At 43.3% G+C, this 16,951-nt stretch overlaps 1 protein-coding gene and 1 long non-coding RNA gene across 2 annotated transcripts in view; one reads left to right on the top strand and one right to left on the bottom strand.

Moving 5' to 3' along the window:
• Positions 1-1,997, bottom strand: part of CDH2 (cadherin 2) — a 229,986-nt gene extending 227,989 nt beyond the window's left edge. Inside the window, exon 1 of the mRNA XM_074383650.1 lies at positions 1,833-1,997. Within this exon, the coding sequence (XP_074239751.1) occupies positions 1,833-1,892 (60 nt within the window). The 5' untranslated portion in view covers positions 1,893-1,997. The remainder of the gene's footprint in view (positions 1-1,832) is intronic.
• LOC141580803 (uncharacterized) lies at positions 999-16,587 on the top strand. The gene is made up of 3 exons (XR_012513132.1): positions 999-1,253; positions 13,350-13,438; positions 15,066-16,587. It is a non-coding gene; the product is annotated as an uncharacterized LOC141580803 (long non-coding RNA).
• Positions 16,588-16,951: the final 364 nt, after the last annotated feature.

The following is a 16,951-nucleotide window of genomic DNA, read 5'->3' as shown; positions in this document are numbered from 1 at the left end:
ATGAGGAGTGTGCGTTGGGAGAATAAAAGGCGGTTTTATAACAGGAGGTACTTTTGTTAGCAAGTGACTGGCAGGTCTCCTCCCCCAAGTTAGAAGGAATTCCATCCAAAACTGCAAAGGCCAAAAATGTCTAGTCTAATAGTTCTGAAATCCCCGAGTCAGGAGAGAGCTGAGTGGGGGATGGCGAGTGGGGGAAGGGGAGAAAACCGGTAGGAGACTAAAGAACAAAAGGAGAAATCTAAGAAAGGGGAAAGGAACGCCGGGACCCTGGCGGCCTGGGTGGCAGGGATGGGGAGAACCAGAAAGTGAGAGAGCACGACCCCGAGAGGAGAGCGTGGAGCCGGGCAGGGCCAGGCTTGCCGCACCATAGCGCACCATGGACAGGGCTCCGAGTGGGGCGGCTCACACCAGTCCAGGGGGTTGCGGGAGAAAACTGGAGGGACTGCGGGCGCCAGCCCCGTCTCACCCCTGCCGCACTCCCTCAACCCGCCCCGCCGGCCGGAGCGCGCCAGACCCTGACCCCTTAAGACTACGGAGCCGGGCGATATACACCACCCATCCCCACCCCCGGAGCAGAATATTGTGAGGGCAAGAGAAGAAGAAAAGGAGGCACTTCCGAGCTGCGTCCGCACTTTTCGGGGCTGCCAGCTGGCAGTAAAGCAACCCTCCCCTGACTCTAGGGCGATTTGTAGGGGGGCCCCTCCACGGATTTTCCTGCCCAGATGCGAGGGTGAGCACGCCCCTTTCCCGCAGCCTCCGAGGGACCCGAGGGCAGGCGGAGACCGACTCGGGACCAGGGCACAGCACCCGCCCAGCTAGAGGGTCCCGGCCCTGGCTGTGCGAAGTGGCCTCCGGGCCCCGGCTGGCTGGTCGGGAGGGGCCTGGGGGCACCCTGGGGCTGGAGGCGGTGGAAAGTTGGGCTGCGCGGGGCTGGGAACCCGCAGCGCGCAGCGGCGGGGGAACCTGCCCCGGGACTGGAGCAGGTGCTTCCTGCCGAGGAGGAGCCTCTTAGTAGAGATTAAATGAAAAGGCTCGCTGGCGCTCTCCTGAGGGTGTGAAAAGTACGGAAAGCTCCAAGCGAAGGCGCCCCCGGGGCGCCGGCAGGGCAAAGGCAGCCGGATAGACGGAGAAGAGCAGCCGCGTAACGGAACTTCTCGCCCGGGGGATACTGGGCGTGAGAGGCCAGACTGGGTTTGGAGGCAGACGCGGGCCGACAGACTCCTCGGGGCAAGGCGGCCAGGTTTTCTTTCCAGGTAGGGGGGACGGACACAGAATATTGTGAGGGCAGGAGAAGAAAAGGAGGCAACTCTGGACTGGGATAAAGACAATAGGAGAGTGGAGCCCTAAGGCACCGGGAAGCGCACGGGTGCCGGGGTGGGGTAAGGTGCAGGCAAGTATCGTAACTAAGACACCAGAGTGAGAATTCCTACTGTAAACTCGCGACCCATCCCTGCAAGGAAAAAAAAAATTGAGCAAAGTACCATACGAAGGGCGTGAGGCACAAAAAACTGCAAAACCTGGGAGTTATCCTGCCTCAGCCTTCTGCTGTCTGGGGACACCCCCCGCAAGCTTGCTCCGCCCCGGAGGAGCAGAGGGGGCCCACAAACGGCCTCCTAGAGCCCCGCCAGGAGAGGCGCGAGAGACCCGCTGGCCCGGCAGCCCTGCCCCGGCGCCCGGCCCGAGTCTGATGCCTGCGCAGCTCCCGGCCCCGCGGCGCGGCACCTCCCTTCCCGGGTGCGCAGCCCGGCCCCGCAGCGGCGCGGGGAACAAAGGGACCTGGCGCCGCCCGCCCCACCCCGCCCGTGGCCCGGCCCGCGGGGACCGCCGCTTACCTGAAGCAAGGCCGCCAGCAGCGGCAGCAGGGTCCGCGGCGCTCCCGCTATCCGGCACATGGAGGCGGAGAGGGGCAGAGCGAGGAGCCGGAGGCGGCGGCGGCGGCGGAGGAGGCAGCGGCAGCACCAACAGCGGCGCGGAGAAACGGCTCCAGGCAGTTTCCACCCCCTTCCCTTCCCCTCCCCTCCCCACCCCCTTCTCCGCTGCTCTCCGCTCCCCGCCAATGGAGAGCGAGCTGATGACAAATAGCGGGCCGCGGAGTCCGCGGGACTCGCACCAGGAGTAATAAAACAGACCCAGAGATCAAGGAGCTGGGGAGGGGGCGGGGGAGCGGGGCCGGCAGGCGTGTGAGTGTGAGCGCCTGTGAGCGTGTGCGGAGGCGGCCGCTGTGGCGGCGCGGGCGGCTCGGCTACGGCCCGGAGCGCAGCGGAAGCCGAGGGATGCAGCGGCGGGGACCTTGGCCGGTGGAGGATGCGGAGGTGGAAGTGGAGCGGATGGCGCTCCCCAGGAGCTCCGCCGCGCGAGGTTTCGGGCTCGCGGTTTTGCTTCCTCCGAGTCCCCGCTCCAGGGCCGCTCGGCGCGATGAAGACGCCGGGGACAGCGCCGCGGGGAGGGCGCTCCGGGCCGTAAGCGCTGCGCCCACAAAGAGCAGCTGCCCCGCTGCCCCGCGCCTCCGCTGCGTGGGGGCCGAGGGCCGCTTCTCGACTCCTCTTCTCCAGTCCCCCGGCGAGTTGTAGACTGTTCTCCGGCCTCGGCCGCAAGGGGGTGAGGCGAGGGGCCGGCGCGGCCGCTCCCGCCGCCGCTCCGTCCCGCGCAGCTGCCGCCGCAGCCGCCCTCACTGCCTGCGCACCGGCACCCGCCTGCCGGTCCTCGCCCTGCGCCGCTCACTCGGGCGCGCCGCCCTCCGTCGCCGACCGCGCACCCCGCTCGGCCTCCGCTGCGCGACCTGGGCGAGCCGCCGCCGCTCTCCCCGCGCTCGCCGCACGCGCTGCCTGGCTGTGCGGCCCGCTCCCCTCTCCTATCCCTCCCGCCGACGCCGCCGCCGCCGCCGCCCTCGCGCCCGCCCCCGCCTCCCTCCGCCGCCGAGCTTCCCCGCCCGCGTCGCGGCCAATCGGAGGCCACCAAGCTGCGGCTGTAGTCGGCCGGATCCGCGGCAGCCGCCCGCCCCCGCCCCGCCGAAGCGCCCCGTATTTTGCTGCAGCCCGCGGGGGGTCGCCGGAGGGAAGCCTGGGGTGCGCGGAGCACCGCCCCGGCAGGTGGAGGGGCTGCGGGAAATAAAATAACTTGAGCAGGAACTTGATTGGTAGCAGGTTCATCTTTGGTCCGCGGTGGGGAATCTGATGGAGATGAGGAATGGTGGTGGTGGGGGGGGGTTGCTTCTTTGGGAGCCTAACGCACGTTTCTCTGTTTTGTCATTCTTTGATGATGGGTAATCTTTCTGGGCCGGGGCAGACTCTGCAAACTAAGGACACAGGCCAAGCTCATCCTAGCTATTGTTGTCGGAGGCGCTCGCGGGGAGCCACCTGCGGGCGGGGGAGGGCGGAGGCTGCTGCTCCTCTCTCGAGCTCGCACCTCCAGCTCCCACCCTTGCAGATGTACTGGAACAGCCTAAGTTTTTGTGGTGGTGTTTTGTTTTGTCCCCTCTGGGAATCTGAGTGTGCATGTTTGTTATTTTATTTGAAATCTCCCGGTTTTCTATTGCTACCCGTTAGTGGTATGGTTCACATTTGGGGCCAACAGTTTCAGGGTAGTTTTACTCCCTCCTACCAGCCCCAACAACAATTAAAAAAAAGAGAAACTAAAAGCCGGAACTCGTGAAAATAGGATTATCTAAAAGATAAAATGATTGATAAAGAATTCTCACTATGTAAAAGATTTCAGCTGGCTTCCTTTAAGGCATGAACTTGGAGGGCAACACAGTGAGAGACTTCACAAGTTTGAGTCACAAGCATTTGTGGAATGGAACGGGGAATGGGGAGCAGTTTTTGGTTTTTTGTTTTTTCTAACTCTGGTGAGGTAATAAATTTTCGAGAACCTTTTTTTTTTTTTTTTTTTTAAGGGTTTACAGGTAAATAGAAATACCCGTTTTATCTAAGCTTTTCAACATTTAGACGCCGGTGAACTTCATTGCAGTTAATGAATATTTTCTGCCCTTATTGCTTGCTTTTCTGCTTTGGATGACAAATATTAACGTTATTTGAGTTACAAGATACCATTTAAGAATTTGATGATGAACCTTTAAAAATCAGCTACTAATTTCTTGACATAACTGATGCAGCTTTTAATAATGTACTATTGCTGGCTAGGCTTTTAAAAATTTATATTCATAGGGAGACGCTCAATTTTAATTAAAACATAATATTGTAAGTTTTCTTATGAAACAAATTTTTTTCCTGGATTTTCTTTCTTCTCAAAAGAATAAGAAAGGTTATGTTAATTAAATTTAAAAGGTGAAATGAAAGACTTAGCTAATACAGTAATCAGAAGTGCTTGTTCTTTTCCTTTCTCCTTTTTTTGCTAGATATTATTTTCACACTAGTGCTAATCAGCCTAAAAGTTATCTTTGCAATAGAGTATTTATAAATTATGCATCCCGGGAGTCATGCATAAGAATAGTAAAAATTCAGTCGAGATATGGGGATATGTTTGTTATTTTCCAAAGTGAGATTTATAGATCTCATCTCCATGGCTAAGATTTAAGCTTCAACACTGGACATGGGGTTTTGATCGCATCCTCATCAACTCCTAGCAGTAGCCGTTAATGTTTATTGCCATTCTGATTAATTTAAAGATAGAACAAATTTCAGCATGAATAACTCTATTGCTTGATAGTAGTAGTTACTTGAAGGTTTAAACATCATGTCTCTTATAAATTAAACGCTTATGATTTCAAAATCTTTGGAATGGCTGTCAGTCAAAGAATTCTGATTCCAGCAGTTTTTGATCCTAATTTAGGTAAGCACTGGCAGCATTTTTTAAAAGTTCAATTTGCATGCCTCTCACTCTTCAGTAGTTGTGTATTGTTTTAGAATCTTGCCTCATTTTAAGTTGATCACCTGATCAGCCATATCTTGCTAATAATTATAGGCTTTTGATTACAAGAAGGAATAGTCTAGTCTAAAATCATGCTGTTGGAGACTTTGCGCATCCATTTGATGTTAATGAAAGTAGATCTAGTGTTGACTATGATATCCAAACACAGCTTTTCCTCTATAATACCGTATCTGAGATTAGCTAACGGGGCCATTCATTTTTCTGGGCAAGTGATGACCAAACTCTCAGATTTTTAGCCCCTGCTCGAAGCATTACTTAAGACCGGTTTTCCATCAGCCTATAGAACTCCAGGGATGCAGGGAATTGTCAGTGACCCAGAGAAACAACCCCAGGTGGTATTAGGGGTTGGATAAATGGAGACAAGAAAAAATATATAATAATATGAAACATGACTGAATTCACACACCAAAAATCAATCTAATCCTTCATTTCTGACCTGTGGAGTGATGCCTATTTACAACAAGAGGTCTGCAAAGCATTATGGAAAGACTGATTAACTGATGTGCCCTGAACGCTTGGCCAGTTTTTATATGTATGTAGAGGTCACGATGATTCATTTCTAAGCATTCATTTTTATAGGTATGTAGAGGTCATGATGATTTGTTTCTAAGCATTTCAAAAATCGTAATAAATTTTGTTCTGGTGCGTTTTGTCAGACAGGATACGCTACATGTACAAATTCACCATGTGCATGTTTGTGCACAAAGGTTCTTGTCTTGGACACAAATGCTGAACAGCAGGAGTCTAATCTGGAGCCTCCTCTCTCCCACCTCCCCTTCCCCACCCGCTATAGACACCCACCTCAAACACAGGCTCCACGCTTGTCTTTTTCTCTGACACCTAGCACAGTGTCCTTCCCAAAAGTTGAATGAAGACCCCCTTCTCCACTCTACCCAAGGCCATGAGCTGGCAAGTAGGGAACGCAGAATGGGACCCACACTCTCTTACGCCCACTCTTACCTTCGCCCTTTATCTTATTCTGGGAAGTTCCTTTAACACTGGAAAATTCAACTATGTGGGATGAGAGAGAGATTTTCCTTTCTAAAGAAGAAAGTATAATGATGCTAGGGATTTGTCTACTATTTTCTTCAAGTTTTTGTTCTTCAAAGTATGTGTGAAATTGAGAACATAACTCTACTTTTCTTTCCGCTGTTCTCAGTTTTCATATGCTTTTCGTAGTGTGATCATCTTGTCTTATTTATTGTGATTTTGGCATTTAAAGATCCCGTATCTTTGATACAACCTGGCTGCTAAACGCAAGCCAGTCGTTCATCTGGTGCTCAGAGAAGTAGTGATCTGATCCAATATTAGAAGAAAAACCTGGCTATTAAAAAACAAACAAAAAATCTACTCTTGTTTGAAGGTATTATTTACCTATTGTTTTTCAGTATTTGAAAATCAAAATCAACATCTTTATGGAAAATAGAATCAAAGAAGTAACTTGAAGAACATATGGTCACATAAGTGAGATACAGATTTGCCAGATAAGCAACTCAACAGAGGGGAGTAAATCATAAACAGGCCCTGAATTACAAGGAACCACACACACACACATACCCCTTTCTGGTTCTGGAAGGAGGGGTAGAGTATAATAAACAGATATGGCTGTAAATTCAAGTAGACCTAGCTCTGTGACCTTGACTAAATTTCTTAACATTTCTAAGTCTCTTTTATCTTATCTTGAAAATGTGGATAATGACAGCATTTCTTTAAAATGTCAGATAGGAACACAATATAGCATGATAGGGCCTTAGCATTTTATCTACAGTGTATTAAGTATGCTGATTTCCACAGAGGATTCAGAGCTCAGTTACGTAAGAATCTCAGTGAACTGCCAGGTGCAGTGGCTCCTGTCTGTAATCCCAGCACTTTGGGAGGCCAAGGCGGGCAGATCACGAGGTCAAGAGATCCAAACCATCCTAGCCAACATGGTGAAAACCTGTTTCTACTAAAATTACAAAAATTAGCCAGGCATAGTGGCACATGCGTGTACTCCCAGCTACTTGGGAGGCAGAGAACTGCTTGAACCTGGGAGGCAGAGATTGCAGTGAGCCAAGATCATGCCACTGCACTCCAGCCTGGAAGACAGAGCGAGACTGTCTCAAAAAAAAAAAAAAAAAGAATAAAAAGAATCTCAGTGAACACTCCTTCACCTCTCCCAGTTGCTGTCTGCAATTTTAAAAAATGCTTTTAGGCCAGTCATGGTGGCTCATGTCTGTAATCCCAGCACTTTGGGAGGCTGAGGTGGGCAGCTCACTTGAGGTCAGTTCGAGACCAGCCTGGCTAACATGGTGAAACCCCATCTTTAAAAAAAAAGAAAAATGCAGCCGGGCGCAGTGGCTCAAGCCTGTAATCCCAGCACTTTGGGAGGCCGAGACGGGTGGATCACGAGGTCAAGAGATCGAGACCATCCTGGGCAACATGGTGAAACCCCATCTCTACTAAAAATACAAAAAATTAGCTGGATGTGGTGGCGCGTGCCTGTAATCCCAGCTACTCAGGAGGCTGAGGCAGGAGAATTGCCTGAACCCAGGAGGCGGAGGTTGTGGTGAGCCGAGATCGCGCCATTGCACTCCAGCCTGGGTAACAAGAGTGAAACTCCGTCTCAAAAAAAAAAAAATGCTTTTAATCAAAATTTTATTTAGGAGTTTCAAATTTTGTGAAACAACACAAAACCTCTAATATAAAAAGTAATGGCTGAGTAAATAATCTTCAGACTGGTAAAAGAAATAAAAATTTGGTGGCTTTGTAATGTCCAGAAAAACAAGTCTGGACATGTGAAAGTATTCACAGGAACCAATGTAATCAGTATTAATTTATTGATTGGTATAGGAGAATGAATTCATATTGAATTCATATTTGAATTATCTCACAAATTGCTAATACCAAGACCAGGGCTAAACTACATTTTGCTTAGGACCTTTCTTTTGCTAACCTGGCTTTTATTGTTTCTTAAACTGCTTTCTGCCTGTATGCTTCCAGAGTCGGGTTTGCATAGTTGATTTCATGAGTCTTTTTTAAACATCAGCTATATTTGAGAAAATATGATTTTCTTGATATCCAAGAAATCTACCTTCTGCACCAGAAGCCTGGATATTTACAGGGTGATACCAGCACTTTAGATCACTTAAAAGACAGAAAGCCTATTTTGCAAGATAAACAAATCTTGAGAAAATAAAACAAATCATGCTGGAGACTTTGGTAACTCTTAGTGGTGCCAAACTTTTGCCCTCATGCCTTTTTAAAAGCAAAGATCTGTCTTCAGGAAAGTTCTGAAATACAACTGTCTGTGTTTAGAGGATAGTAAAACATATTTACTATCTGAACTTATATTTGATTGCATTCTTTCGTCCAGTGAAAATTGAGGCAGTGGATAAAGTATTGGCTTGGGTTCAGGAGACCAGTTTTCTCTTCCCAGGTCTGGCTGGCTGAATAACCTTAGGTCTGACACTTAATTTCTTTAAATGTTTTCTAATCTATAGAGCAGAAATAATGCCACTTTTCTCATAAGAATGCTGAGAGAACTAAGAAAATGATGTCAGTAAAATCTACTTCTTCATAGAGAAGTTCTGCATAAATACATCTTATTCTATAAGGCTGTGGATTCAACTATAAGAGGAATGATTAGTGTCTAACGTTAAATCACATTTTAATGATGTGGCATAATCAACAAGCCACCAAGTGCTTATTAAATTTTTCTCTTTTTTCCCACTTACTCATAAATTTTTAAAATAACAGTTATCTTTTCCATTACAAAGGCACCATTCACAGATATTTGAGAAAATTATATTTTTAAATGCACCATAATTATTCATAGATGATGCTTACCCATCCTTATATTCCAGTACCAGCTGTGCAGATATGGTCTGAGTTTTCCTATTACACAGGGAATGTAAAATACCAACAATATTCTCATTTATTACAGAATTTACAATGTATGTCACTCTGACCCATTTTTTACATAGTTGCTAAAAAGAGCTGCGTGATTATCACAGATAAGCATGATCTTTCTGGGAGGTCTATTATTTTGACTCATCCTTGAGAAAGGTTTTTCAAAGACACGTCTGCAAGAGATGAGGATAGTCTCATTTCCAAAGTATCTACTAGAGCTAATAATAAAAGTGCATTTTTATTCCAAGACCAATTTATCCACACCATGTGAAATTTCAAAGTCTTGGAGTCTAAGACACAGGCTGTCTCAAATTGAGGGAAGAGGGCTTTGAGGAGCCTGCTGGTCAATTCTATGAGGGAAAGGAGTCAAGTGATAGGGTTAAAGGTCACAAGTGGACATCAGGAAGGACTAAGGCACGTGAGGTTTGTGCCCTGTCATCAGCAGAAGGGGCTTATACTGTGGATACAGTGTGGACTATGGTCAAGCAATAGGATATGGGGAAAGTCACAATCGTTAACAATTGCTCAATAAATATTTGCCCAGATTTAGGAATGAGTCATATGGGAAAATAAGACATGGAATTTGGACAGGAGGGTGGGGACAAGCTTTTCAATATCCAGAACTGAAAGGAAGCTCCACACAAAGGGAGCACCTGGTATGTAATGGTTCATCCAGGCCAGTTCATTCTTTCCTATCCTCAGATTTGCACAATTCTTGATAAGGGAAACTTTCTCATGGGATTCTTACTGGGGATGTGTGGGGTTATCCTGAGTTCTAAAACTGCTACTTCAACAAATGTGAAATACCTATTTATACTTCTTCTCAAGTTGTTTTTGTAACGATGGAAATGAGGTAAAATGGTTTTTTTGCTTTACAGTCTTTTTTAGTCAAAAGTAAGCACGATTTAACTGAAAATAAATGGGATAGTATACACTTTAACTGAAGAAGATGTAAGTTGGCTTTCTTAATTTTATTGCCTCATTTTCTGGAACTCCTTGTTTTTTGGATATAGAACTTTCCAGAGTATTGATGTTTATTTGTTTACATCTCTCTCATTTTATCTTCTCCCTTCCTCCCTCTTTCCCTTCTTCCTTCTCTCCCTTTCTCCCTTTTTCCCTTTTTCTCTAAAATTAAAAAAAAAATGAAGAGATTTCTTTGCCTTTATTTTCCTACCTTTCTATTGAGAATTTGATAATATTTTTGATTTCCAAGAGGTTTCAGTGGTTCTCTGATTTATTTTTTATAGATCTTTGCTCTTATTTCATAAATGTAGGAGCTTCTCCTAAGTCTATATTGTTCAAAGTTTTCTTCTGCTTCTGCTTTACATGAGTTTCTTCTCTTCTTTTTGTTTTGTTTTTTTGCAGTGTTTGTTTTTGTCTCATGTTTGAGGCTTTCTTGAGGAGAAGATTATGTTTAGTATACAGAATTTCATTTAATCTTACCAATTTTTAATAAAGCCCTCTACCCTGCCTCATTTTTGCTTGAAGCAAGAGGTCACAGATTGTCCCAAAGGCTTCTTCCCAGGAACCTTCTCCTCCAAACTTCTAACCACTGCCCTCTCCCATTCTGAGGCAACAGGGATTGTTATTCCCTCAATTATACCAGATGCCTCATTGCCGTCTGCACCCTGGGACCAGTTCCTGCCCTGTAAAGGTGTTTAAAGAACCTCTCCAGGTAAGACAGGCTCAGGTCACACTGTGCTCCGCTGGTGGCTTGACTTATCTTTGTCGAGATGTCACCTGTGATTTATTCCTTGATAAAAGGAAAGCAGGAGCCCTAAGTGATTTTCTGGATGACTGCTGACACTTTTCTCTTGTCTGAATTGGTCATCTACTTTTTCCCCAAGGATGAGATACACATCAATCTCATCAGAAGCTTTCAGCTGAGGACTCCCCTTGTGACATGGTCCTTTCTAAAGTTAACCATGGGCCTCCTGTGCTTCATGTCCTCCTGTGAGAAATACTGTCCATTCCACAAATGACTTCACCCCAAACTATTTGTTTTGGCCCCCATAGTTTTTAGCTTTAAAAAAATTCTAGATGCTTTATCCTTAGCATAACATAATAATAGTTATATGAAATCAGATTTCCAAGGTTTTATATTATGTGGAGGCAATCTGTGGAGGTACCTTCACCCTAATGCATTCACTCCATTCGCACTAGCTGAATCTATCCAAAGTGAAGTAGTCGTTTTCATAATATGAAAAAATTTATGTGTTCAATAGACAATAGGAAATATAAATTTATAATATTGGTAGTCCAACCCTCCTATTTATAGTCGATGGGATAGAAAGACTTCAGTAACTAAAGTATTTTGTAGAATTACCTTCAATTTTGTTGTTGTTGTCATAATGTATTTACTAACATACCCTAGAAATAACATCTTTCATTTGGGAGGTGTACTTTATAAATATATGTTGATCAGTAAGTGCTTTTTGTATCCTTTATCCCAAATATTGTGACATATTCCTCTTAGGGAAGGTCATTGCTACTTTCCCTGCTAACGCTCCTCCTGTCGAGAATCACAATTTAATATTCAATTCCTCTTCATTTGCATTTAATATAAATCTTGTTATTCATTGAAGTCTTATGAGGTTGAATGTTATCTTGCTATTCATCTGTGTGCCATCACTTCACCTTAAAGGTATTTATAAAGATTTTATTCACATGATGCTCTCAAGCTTAGAGTTCAACTACTGGGATTCATTCAACAGATATTAGGGTCCATTTAACAGATGTGTAGAAATCAGTCACCATTTCACTGAAAGTTACATCCAAATACTTAGTTTTGTGAAATGCATCTCTGCTGCTTGGAATACCCAGTTTTGCCTTACAGTAAAATTGGGTAGGTTGACCACCTACTAGTAACACATTTGTAAACATACCAGAGGAAGAAACCTACTTTTACTTGTATAGCAAATACCTTCTCTTAAAAATAGGTAACTTTTTAAAGATTGTGTCCAAATTGGAGAACTTACCTGAGAATAACAAAAAAGTACAAGACCAATGCCGCCTATCTTTTTCTTTTGCCCTTAGCCATACTGAGGACAAGCTGGCTTTAGTGCAGCTATGACACAGACTACAGAGCACATGAGAAAAGAAACAATGGGACCACCAACAGTCTAAAAGGGAAGGAGCGCTATAGTGAGCAGGAGCATGGACACATGAAGGCGCCAATGAGATTCTTAAACTCTGTGTGTTCAGCAGAAGCTATCAGTGAAGAGATGTTAAGTTCATACAGCTTCTCCTTGAAGAAAAGCAACATCCTAGGATCTCAATAAACAAAAATCCTTCAATTGATTCAGAAGATGCTGACTAAAATCTTAAAGATGTTTCCCGGTGGAACATGTTTTTGTTTATTTTTAAGAATCACACAATCAACCAGTTCCTTGCATGTTGCAAACCTCTAAGAGATCCCTTTGCACCTGCTAAGTCCTGTAGTTTGGAATGATGGACAGTATCTCCTATAATCAATAGAGCATAACTGGATGATTACCAAAGGCAAAATAATATATTTGCTGTTTTTTAGTTTTTAAAAACTAATGTTTTAAAAATCCAAGTTTAATGTTCTTCACCATCTAGGTAATAAAATATATATGTGCCTTCCCTCACATGTTTAAATAACCAATATCATAACTAATATTTTTTCCAGAAAGAAAATTCTTAAATCTTTATACAAAGTTTTCAACATACAAATATTTTGTGTCCCTAGCTACTATTTTCTTAACTTCTGTTTTCATTTAGAAATATTTGCATTTGACCACAGTCTCCTTCACTAAACACTTTTCATCTTTGTCCTCCTTTGATTTGAAATCCACAGCTAAAATAATTTCTTAGTTCTCTGTGCTTGATACAGTTTTTAAAGGGTCTGTTTATTTTAAATCAGCTTACAATGCCTTAGAAACAAGCAAGAAAAGAAAAAGTAGGGAGGGGGTAGTAAGGAGGAAGAAAGAAAAAGTTATTCAGTTATGAACTGTTGACTTTTTCTATGCTTTGTTTAAATGTCTAATCTTAAAGGGGGAATGGTGGAATCCTGCTCTTTGAACCAGCCATTAGGAGGTGCTCATAGTTTGGAACAAACTCTTCAAACCTTAAGGCTTGTTTAGTTTTTCTGTTCTGCAGAACTTATCTTTAATTTTAGAAATTTTCCTTCACTTGAACATAACCACTTGTAAAAATTGTCTGGCTGACAGCTCTGGGAACCAAAGTCATCCAATTAGTCCAAAAAACAAATGTTTTGTGGCATCTATCACCAGAGAACACCAACAGGCCCTCAGACAAACACATCAGGTTAAAAGAAAAACATGTATTTGAGAAGGAAAACCTTGACTGTTTTGCCTTCAGAGAGAAGTGGTTGATATTAATTGGTGTAAGGCAGTGGTCTTCTAGAAGGGTTTCCAAGGGCTATATCTAATTTTGTAAAGTAAAAGGGCATATTTATATTCTGAATATGCCTACAGAGTAGAGTGTACTTTCATAAAGAAGTCTCATAGCTGTTTATTATAGACACATTCACAGTGTTAATTTTTCATTTTTGTTTTACCATTATTGCTTTTCATTTGCTATAACAGACCCAGACTGGCAACTTGACAAGCCTTTGGCCCAGTGTGGACATGCTTGGAGCAAAGAAGACTGAAGGACAAGTATGCACCATACTTTGGTACGTTTGCCCCTAAAGCACTATTTGGAAGAGAATAAACAATGTTAGCCTACTTATTTGTAATAGAAGTTATTGTTAAGGAGTTACAGGTGTTTCTACAAATAGTGCAAGTATGAAATACTATGTATGAATTATTTAACTGATTTAATGATGGCTTCCATAATCTTGTGCCATTTATCAAGTTCAGTGTGAAAATTAAATATTGACATTAAATTTTAATTTAAAAATTTCTGTCAGGTGTGGTGGCTCACGCCTGTAATCCAAGCACTTTGGAGGCCAAGGTGGGCGGATCACCTGAAGTCAGGAGTTCAAAACCAGCCTGACCAACATGGTGAAACCCCGTCTTTAAAAAAAAAAAAAGAAAAAAATAATTTTAAAAATTCCATATTAAAGGAAATCAATGCACAAAATTTCAAAATTATATGTCTGAGAAAACAGAAGCTAACTTTATTTTATTTAATTTATTTTTATATATTTATTTTTTTGAGACAGAGTCTCACTCTGTTGCCCAGGCTGGAGTGCATTGGCACGATCTCAGCTCATTGCAACCTTCGCCTCCCAGGTTCAAGTGATTCTCATGCCTCAGCCTTCTAGTAGCTGGTACTACAGGCGCCCACCACCACACCCAACTAATGTTTTTGTGTTTTTAGTAGAGACGGGGTTTCACCATGGTGGTCAGGATGGTGGGGAGCTCCTGACCTCAAGTAATCAACCCCCTCCTGCCTTGGCCTCCCAAAGTGCTAGGATTACAGGCGCGAGCCACAGTGCCCAGCCTAACTTTAGAACAATTATTATTACTTGGGATCAACTCCTAGCAAATGGGAAAGCTTATCTTATTTCATGACTTTGGCACCCAACTCATAGTGTCTTAGGTCCAAGCATTTCCCAGGCCTAAGAACGGTATTAGGCCTGCACTGCATAATGTTAATTATGACACCTACTGGCAGCACAGGATTTTGCACCCTAGTTCCATAAGACTGAAGCCCCTTGCTATCTAAAATAAAGATATTTGAAATCTGTATTTTTTTTTTTTGCCTTTGTCTTTTTTTTTTAAAATTGTACTTTAAGTTCTGGGGTACATGTGCAGATCTTGCAGGATTGTTGCATAGGTACACACAGGCCATGGTGGTTTGCTGTCTCCATCCCCCCCATCACCTACATAAGTCATTTCTCCCAGTGTTATCCATCCCCAACCTCCCTGCCCCCTGCTGTCCCTCCCCTAGCCCCCCAACCCCCAACAGAACCCAGTGTGTGATGTTCCCCTCCCTGTGCCCACATGTTCTCATTGTTCAACACCCGCCTGTGAGTGAGAACATGCAGTGTTTGGTTTTCTCTTCTTGTGTCAGTTTGTTGAGAATGATGGTTTCCAAATTCATCTATGTCCCTACAAAGGACACAAACTCATCATTTTTTATGGCTGCATAGTATTCCATGGTGTATATGTGCCACATTTTCTTTGTCCAGTCTATTATTGATGGGCATTTGGGTTGGTTCCAGGTCTTTGCATTTGTAAAGAGTGCTGCAATGACATATGTGTGCATGTGTCTTTATAATAGAATGATTTATAATCCTTTGGGTATATCCCCAGGAATGGGATTGCTGGGTCAAATGGAATTTCTATTTCTAGGTCCTTGAGGAATTGCCACACTGTCTTCCACAATGGTTGAACAAGTTTACCCTCCTACTAACAGAGTAAAAGTGTTCCTATTTCTCCACATCCTCTCCAGCATCTGTTGTCTCCAGATTTTGTAATGATTGTGATTCTAACTGGCATGAGATGGTATCTCAATGTAGTTTTGATTTGCAAATATTAACCAATTTGTTATCTAATTCTTCTTTTAATCCAAATTGGTCTTATTTTCTTTTTCTAAGATTTAGTATGTTTTCATTCTTTAAAACATGTAGAAAAATATTTATACTTACGAATTCACTTTTATGCACCAATTTTGCTTTGATGTTTTTATTAATTTTTTCTCCTCCTGAGTCCAGTAGTTACTTTAAAAGGTTTGTTTTCATTCTCAAGTGGTATAATCTTGTTTCTAGTAACAGAAAAATTTGTATTTTACATTCAATTGTTGTCAGTTAATATTTTACATTCAATCCTTGTCAGTTAATATGGTGTATGATTTCAGTTTCTTTGGATTACCGACTTTGTTTTGGGTCTGATACCAATTTTCATTCATGCTTCTTGCGTATTTTACATGAAGGAAATTACTGGTGTTGTCAAGAACTATGGCAAATTGAAATTTTACCCTACTTAACAAGCTAGCTTTTATGGTTGTATGGAAGATACACAATTAGTGGGTCAGGGACAATGAATTTTATACTCACAGTAATAGCAGTAGCTAGAGTATCATCATTTTTGTGTCAGTTCCCCATGCCCCAATTCACACAGGATGGGTAAGGAGGGCCAGATGATACCAACATAGAAAATGGATGCATTATAAGAGAGGAATCCTAAACTTAGGGCATCTGATTCTTTTATAAAAGGCAGTAGGCATGCCTGCCTTTTTTTTTTCCTGGAAGGAGATATCTTCATTGTGCTGGGCTGCAAGCATGTCTGACCTTTGCTTTGGAGGGAGACAATCTTCATCTTCCTGGACTATAAGCAAACCAGCTCTTTGCTCCAGAGGGAGACACTATCTCTTTACTCCCAGGTAATTATCTATACAAATGTCCTAGAAAAGACTTTCTGGAACAAAGGCATCTATTGCCTGTGTTTGCAAGATAGGCAGAAATACCAGACGCCCGTGGATAATTTTCTTTTGAGATACGTGTAGAGGTTAAATTTTTATGTATATTAGTTCTACCTTGATCAAATTCTTTAACATTGTTTTTGTCAACTCAATATAGACATAAAGACAGAGATGTTTGCCATGTGAACTATCTCTCTATCTCTGCCTCTATCTGCCTGTCTATCTACATATAATGTTGCTATGTTTAACAGTGTAGATGGATGATAGATAGATAATAGATAAATGATAAGGTTATATGTTTAAAATGTTATTCCCTATGTTCTTAAAAATTTTATGTATTTTAAACTATTCAACTTTAGAAATTCAATATTATTTTACTGTTTATAATTTTGTCAATATATAATAACTCTTTTTAGTCCCATTTGCGTAAGTTGTCACATCTCTTTCTTGTTATTTAAATCTCTTTCTTAAAAGTAATAAATTATCAGATTATTTCCATTCAATCTGATACATTTCATGTTTTTAATAGACAAGCATGAATTATATTCATTAATTATTTGGGCCTGACATATCATTTTTGTTATTGGGCATTTGTTTTTTTGTTTTTCTTAGAGCAAGGTTTCTTTCTGTTGCCCAGGCAGAAATGCTGCGGCAGGATCACTGCTCACTGCAGCCTTGACCTCCAAGGCTCAAGCGATCCTCCTACCTCAGCCTCCAAGTAGCTGGGACTACAGGTGGGCACCACTAATTTTTGTATTCTTTGTAGAGATAGGGTGTTGCCATGGTGCTGAAGCTAGGCTTGAACTCCAGTGCTCAA

This window comes from Saimiri boliviensis, chromosome 13 (genome assembly GCF_048565385.1).
Source record: "Saimiri boliviensis isolate mSaiBol1 chromosome 13, mSaiBol1.pri, whole genome shotgun sequence".
Taxonomy (NCBI): Eukaryota; Metazoa; Chordata; class Mammalia; order Primates; family Cebidae; genus Saimiri; species Saimiri boliviensis.
Note: the sequence above shows the minus strand (reverse complement) of the source record. Positions and strands in the feature narration are given on the sequence as shown.